The 8,067-nt window shown below is 44.5% G+C and overlaps 1 protein-coding gene across 1 annotated transcript; it reads left to right on the forward strand.

Moving 5' to 3' along the window:
* Positions 1 to 319: 319 nt before the first annotated feature.
* Positions 320 to 6,218, forward strand: LOC120044136 (NLR family CARD domain-containing protein 3-like; the record flags this gene model as incomplete). Its single annotated transcript, XM_038988726.1, has 6 exons — positions 320 to 539; positions 2,068 to 3,856; positions 4,143 to 4,316; positions 4,506 to 4,679; positions 5,146 to 5,192; positions 5,686 to 6,218. Coding segments are annotated over 6 exons (2,937 nt in total), but the record flags the coding sequence as incomplete, so codon positions are not given.
* Positions 6,219 to 8,067: the final 1,849 nt, after the last annotated feature.

Genomic DNA, 8,067 nt, shown 5'->3' on the forward strand with positions numbered 1-8,067 from the left:
GTGCGTGTGTGTGTGTGTGTGTGTGTGTGTGTGTGTGTGTGTGTGTGTGTGTGTGTGTGTGTGATGAGATGATGTAATCTCATGTTTTGTCCACAGAAACCAACAGGAGAGATCAGAGTCAGAGATTCTCAGTGGTCAGTCTTCCCAGAGTCATCAAACAGACCTGGCCTCCATATTCAGTGTATGTGGTCCTGTTATGTACATTTGTTTTTGTTTACCTCAAGTAAAGTTGATCTGTCAATCATTCATTAATGTGTTAATGAGAAAGCATTTTGTCTCTTGCTTAACTTATTTACTTTATTTATTTCAGTTGCTTGAAGAGAATATTATGACATTTGTGAAAAATGAGCTGAAGATGTTCAAGAGGATTCTTAGTCCAGAACTCCCAGAAGGCTTTGAGAGTCAGAAGCAGGATAAGGAAGTGGTGGATGCTGAAGATGAGAAGCAGGAGAGCAGTGCCAGAGAGGGGGCTCTGAAGATCACACTGCACGTCCTGAGGAAAATGAACCAGAAGGAGCTTGCTGACACACTGGAGAAAAGTAAGATCTGTCTGCCTCATGTTGAATGCTGTTTTATAACATTTAAAAGCTGTAGCTAAAGTACAGCTAAAGTAGCTGTGTAACTCAATGATATTGTAGCAGCCTTAACTAGAGGTCGACCGATTATGATTTTTCAACGCAGATACCGATACCGATTATTGGACGACCAAAAAAGCCGATACAATTTTTTTTACATTTACTTGTAATAATGACAATTACAACAATACTGAATGAACACTTATTTTAACTTAATATAATACATCAATAAAATCAATCTTGCCTCAAGTAAATAATGAAACATGTTCAATTTGGTTGAAATAATGCAAAAACAAAGTGTTGGAGAAGAAAGTAAAAGTGCAATATGTGCCATGTAAGGAAGCTAACGTTTAAGTTCCTTGCTCAGAACATGAAAACATATGAAAGCTGGTGGTTCCTTTTAACATGAGTCTTCAATATTCCCAGATAAGAAGTTTTAGGTTGTAGTTATTATAGGAATTATAGGACTCTTTCCCTCTATACCATTTGTATTTCATTAACCTTTGACTATTGGATGTTCTTATAGGCACGTTAGTATTGCCAGTGTAACAGTATAGCTTCCGCCCCTCTCCTCGCTCCTCCCTGGGCTCGAACCAGGAACACAACAACAACAGCCACCCTCGAAGCAGCGTTACCCATGCAGAGCAAGGGGAACAACTACTAGAAGGCTCAGAGCGAGTGACGTTTGAAACGCTATTAGCGCGCGCTAACAAGCCAGCCATTTCACTTCGGTTACACCAGCCTCATCTCGGGAGTTGATAGGGTTGAAGTCATAAACAGCGCAATGCTTGAAGCACAACGAAGAGCTGCTGGCAAAACGCATGAAAGTGCTGTTTGAATGAATGTTTACGCGCCTGCTGCTGCCTACCACCGCTCAGTCAGATACTTAGATACTTGTATGCTTGAATGCTCAGTCAGATTATTGTGGAGTGCAACGAGAGGCAGGCAGGTCGTTATTGCGTTGGACTAGTTAACCTGAAGGTGGCAATATTGGATCCCCCGAGCTGACAAGGTGAAAATCTGTCATTCTGCCCCTGAACGAGGCAGTTAACCCACCGTTTCTAGGCCGTCATTGAAAATAAGAATGTGTTCTTAACTGACTTGTTAAATAAAGAATAAAAAAATAAAACATCGGTGTCCAAAAATACCGATTTCCGATTGTTATAAAAACTTGAAATTGGCCCAAATTAATCACCCATTCCGATTAATCGGTCGACCTCTAGCCTAAACACAACACCTAGTGACCTCATCAAGTAGCTGTAGGGATGTGTTGTGATGATTAATATAGAGAGAGAGAGACAACATTAATAATACCATCAATAATAATATAATCAGTCACACCAGTCTGTAATGCATTATGACAACATTTACACATTTATACAGTCAGTTAAGAGAATAAATAATTATAATTTAAAACTTTATAACAGTCCTACAATACTGTAGGCATTAAAACAGACGTAATATTAATATCCTCTGTTATTTCTAGATTCAGATGAGCTTGCTGTGATTTGCCAACGTGAACTCAAATCTAATCTAAAGAAGAAGTTTCAATGTGTATTTGAGGGGATCGCTAAACAAGGAAACCCAACACTTCTCAATAAGATCTACACAGAGCTCTACATCACAGAGGGCGGAACAGGAGAGGTCAATAATGAACATGAGCTGAGACAGATTGAGACAACAACCAGGAAACAAGCAAGACCAGAGACTGCAATCAAATGTAACGACATCTTCACACCCTTACCTGGACAAGACAAACAAATCAGAACTGTGCTGACAAAGGGAGTCGCTGGCATTGGAAAAACAGTCTCTGTGCAGAAGTTCATTCTGGACTGGGCTGAAGGAAAAGCAAATCAGGATGTCCAATTTGTATTTTCATTCCCTTTCCGGGAGCTGAATTTGATGAAAGGGGAAAACACTTTGATTGAACTTCTTAATCACTTCTCAATGGAAACCAAACAATCAAGAATCTCCAACTACGACAAGTACAAAGTTCTGTTCATCTTTGATGGTCTGGATGAGTGCCGACTGCCCCTAGACTTCCAGAAGAACAAGATCTGTTGTGACGTCACAGAGTCAACCTCAGTGGATGTTCTGCTGACAAATCTCATCAAGGGAAATCTACTTCCCTCTGCTCTCCTCTGGATAACTACCCGACCTGCAGCAGCCAATAAGATCCCTTCAGAGTGTGTTCACCAGGTGACAGAGGTACGAGGGTTCAATGACCCACAGAAGGAGGAGTACTTCAGGAAGAGATTCAGTGATGAGGACCTGTCCAGCAGAATCATCTCACACATAAAGACATCAAGGAGCCTCCACATCATGTGCCACATTCCAGTCTTCTGTTGGATTTCTGCAACAGTACTTGAACACATGCTGAGACATAAGAAAGAAGAGATGCCCAAGACTCTGACTGAGATGTACACACACCTTGTGGTGTTTCATACCAAACAGAAGAATGAAAAGTATCTTGGGAAAGAAGAGACAGGTCTACACTGGAATAAAGAGGACATTCTGTCACTGGGAAAACTGGCTTTTCAACAGCTTGTGAATGGCAATCTGATTTTCTATGAAGAAGACCTGAAAGAGGCTGGCATTGATGTCAGTGAAGCCTCAGTGTACTCAGGATTGTGCACACAGCTCTTTAAAGAGGAATGTGGGCTGTACCAGGACAAGGTGTACTGCTTTGTTCATCTGAGCATTCAGGAGTTTCTGGCTGCTGTATATGTGTTCCTCTCATTCATCAACAACAATGAGAATCTAATGGATGATCCTCAATCAATGTTCAGAAACTTTTTGTCGCTTTTCAGAAACAAGGTTGAAGTTACTGAAGTTACTGTCTACAAGAGTGCTGTGGATAAAGCCTTACAAAGTGAGACGGGAAACCTGGACCTGTTCCTCCGCTTCCTTCTGGGCCTCTCTCTAGAGTCCAATCAGAAGCACTTACGAGGTCTACTGACAAAGACAAGTAGCAGCTCACAGACCCATGAAGAAACAGTCAAGTACATCAAGGAGAAGATCGGGGAGAATCTCTCTCCAGAGAGGAGCATCAATCTGTTCCACTGTCTGAATGACCATTCTCTAGTGGAGGAGATCCAAAGCTACCTGAGCTCAGGAAGTCTCTCAAAACCCAACCTGTCACCTGCACAGTGGTCAGCTCTGGTCTTTGTGTTGCTGACTTCAGAAAAGGAGCTGGATGTGTTTGACCTGAAGAAATACTCCAGATCAGAGGAAGGTCTTCTGAGGCTGCTGCCAGTGGTCAAAGCCTCCAGAGCTGCTCTGTGAGTAAATAAAATGACATATAAGAACTAATCATCAGGAAGAAATATTCAGTTTAGAGAAAATGATGTATTATAATATGTATATAATATTATATTGAATAACATACTGAATCAATGCATTGATGTTTACTTTAGTATAACATTATGACCAGACAATTCTAGAAGACAGAAGATTAATCTTTATGTTGTTTGGGAGAATTAACTAAATGCATCTGCCATTGTCCTTCTACACTCTTGGTGTTAAATTAACAGTGTGTTTGTGAAGTCATGATGATCTCTTTGTCAGGCTGTCAGGCTGTGGAGTCACAGAGGAAGGCTGTGCTTCTCTGGTCTCAGCTCTGGAGTCAAACCCCTCACACCTGAGAGAGCTGGACCTGAGTAACAATGACCTGAAGGATTCAGGAGTGAAGCTGCTCTCTGCTGGACTGGGGAATCCCCACTGTAAACTGGAGACTCTGAGGTCAGTATTCCTGTAGTTGGTCAACAAGTGATAACTGTTCACCAGATCCACATGTGTTTACCAGACACACATAGTCCACACCATATGTGTTTGGACAGTGAAGCTTACCGTTTTAGTTTCTGTTTTGGAGTTGTATTGTAAGTTGTACTGTTCAGTGTGTTTGTGAAGTCATGATGATCTCTTTGTCAGGCTGTCAGGCTGTGGAGTCACAGAGGAAGGCTGTGCTTCTCTGGTCTCAGCTCTGGAGTCAAACCCCTCACACCTGAGAGAGCTGGACCTGAGCTACAATCACCCAGGAGACTCAGGAGTCAGACTGCTCTCTGCTGGACTGGAGGATCCACACTGCAGACTGGAGAAACTCAAGTATGTAGAGGGTTTATGTCAATGTTCATATCAGACATGTTTGACTTTGTTGTATGTTACTGTGTGTGTGTTTCCTCTGTGTGTGTGTGTCCAATGTGTAAGTGTGTGACGTGTGTGACGTGTGTGTGTGTGTATATTGGACACACACACACGTCACACACTTACACATTGGACACACACAAACACTGGACACACACACAAACACTGGACACACACACACTGGACACACACACAAACACTGGACACACACACACACACACTGGACACACACACACACACACACACACACTGGACACAAACAGACAATTATTTTCACAAATGCTTGACCATGTGTGTGTGTGTGTGTGTGTGTGTGTGTGTGTGTGTGTGTGTGTGTGTGTGTGTGTGTGTGTGTGTGTGTGTGTGTGTGTGTGTGAGTTCAGGTGTATCCCTCAATGACTGTCTGTTCTTCTGCTTACCGCTACAGTGTGGAACATGGTGGAGAAAACAGAATGAAACCTGGACTTAGAAAATGTGAGTGTTGACTGCTGTGAAGAATATGACTAAGAATAAATCTTAATTCAAGTTAAGTCAAAGTCAAAGACCATCATCATTACTGACTTGGTCATATTAAATATCAGCTGTAGTTCTACAGAAGCAGAAATCAGGGACACCAACGTTTACAAAGAGTTGCTTTGACAATGTGTGTGTGTGTGTGTGTGTGTGTGTGTGTGTGTGTGTGTGTGTGTGTGTGTGTGTGTGTGTGTGTGTGTGTGTGTGTGTGTGTGTGTGTGTGTGTGTGTGTGTGTGTGTGTGTGTGTGTGTGTGTGTGTGTAATTAATGTGAATAAGTGTGTTTTATATTACCATACAGTATAACATATGATCATTCTACAAGTCTCAAGTTACCTAAACTTCTCCTTTTGATACCTAGAAACATCTACATTAAATGAATTAGTGAAAAGTGAGTTAACATTCTAATGTGAATGATGATGATTTCTAATATTGTGTCTGGTTTCATCCATCAGATGTCTGTGATCTCACACTGGACCCAAACACAGTAAACAGACTCCTCTCTCTGTCTGAGGAGAACAGAAAGGTGACATGTAGGAGAGAGAAGCAGCCGTATCCTGATCACCCAGAGAGATTTGAGGACTGTAGACAGGTGCTGTGTAGAGAGGGTCTGACTGGGCGCTGTTACTGGGAGGTAGAGAGGAGTGGGAGAGGGGCTGTTATAGGAGTGACATATAAAGGAATCAGCAGGAAAGGAGACCTTAAGGATGACTGTGGTCTTGGATACAATGACAAGTCCTGGAGTCTGTTCTACTCCTACAACAGTTACAGAGCCTGGCACAATAATAATTCCACTACCATAGACGTCCCCTCCTCCAGCTCCCACAGAGTAGGAGTGTATCTGGACTGGCCAGCCGGCACTCTGTCCTTCTATAGAGCCTCCTCTGACACACTGACCCACCTGATCACATTCACCTCCACATTCACTGAGCCCCTCTATCCAGGGTTTGGGCTTTGGTTTGAAGACTCCTCAGTGTCCCTGAAATAATAACCTCACACACACACTGGACAGACACACTGGACACATACACACACACACACTGGACAGACACACACACACACACTGGACAGACACACACACACACACACACTGGACACACACACACACACACACTGGACACACACACACACACACACACTGGACAGACACACACACACACACTGGACAGACACACACACACACACACACTGGACACACACACACACACACACACACTGGACAGACACACTGGACACATACACACACACACACTGGACAGACACACACACACACTGGACACAAACACACTGGACACATACACACACACACACTGGACAGACACACACACACACTGGACACAAACACACTGGACACATACACACACACACACTGGACACACACACACACACACACTGGACAGACACACACACACTGGACACACACACACACTCACTGGACACACACACACACACACTGGACACACACACACACACACTCACTGGACACACACACACACTCTGGACAGACACACACACACTGGACACACACACACACACACTGGACACACACACTCACTGGACACACACACACACTCACTGGACACACACACACACTCACTGGACAGACACACACACACACACACACTGGACAGACACACACACACACTGGACAGACACACACACACTGGACAGACACACACACACTGGACACACACACACACTCACTGGACACACACACACTGGACACACACACACACTCTGGACAGACACACACACACTGGACACACACACACACTCACTGGACACACACACACACACACACACACTGGACACACACACACACTCACTGGACACACACACACACTCTGGACAGACACACACACTCTGGACAGACACACACACACTGGACACACACACACACACACTGGACACACACACACACTCACTGGACACACACACACACTCACTGGACACACACACACACTCACTGGACACACACACACACTCACTGGACAGACACACACACACACACACACACACACACACACACACACACACACACACACTGGACAGACACACACACACACTGGACAGACACACACACACTGGACAGACACTCACTGGACACACACACACACTCACTGGACAGACACACACACACTGGACAGACACACACACTCACTGGACAGACACACACACACTGAACACACACACTCACACACACTGAACAGACACACACACACTGGACACACACACACACTGGACACACACACACACACTCACTGGACAGACACACACACTCACACTGGACAGACACACACACTGGACAGACACACACACACACTCACACTGGACAGACACACACACACACTCACTGGACAGACAGACACACTGGACAGACACACACACACACTCACACTGGACAGACACACACACTGGACAGACACACACACACACTCACACTGGACAGACACACACACACACTCACACTGGACAGACACACACACACACTCACACTGGACACACACACACACTGGACACACACACTCACACTGGACAGACACACACACACTGGACACACACACACACACTCACTGAACAGACACACACACACTGGACACACACACACACACGTACACACACTGGACACACACTCACACTGGACACACACACACACACACACACACACACTGGACAGATACACACACACACTGGACACACACACACACACACACTGGACACACACACACACACACACACTGGACACACACACACACTGGAAACACACACATACACACACACACACTGGACACACACACACACACACACACACTGGACACACACACACTGGACACACA

The sequence above is a fragment of the Salvelinus namaycush genome, chromosome 3 (genome assembly GCF_016432855.1).
Source record: "Salvelinus namaycush isolate Seneca chromosome 3, SaNama_1.0, whole genome shotgun sequence".
NCBI classification, from domain to species: domain Eukaryota; kingdom Metazoa; phylum Chordata; class Actinopteri; order Salmoniformes; family Salmonidae; genus Salvelinus; species Salvelinus namaycush.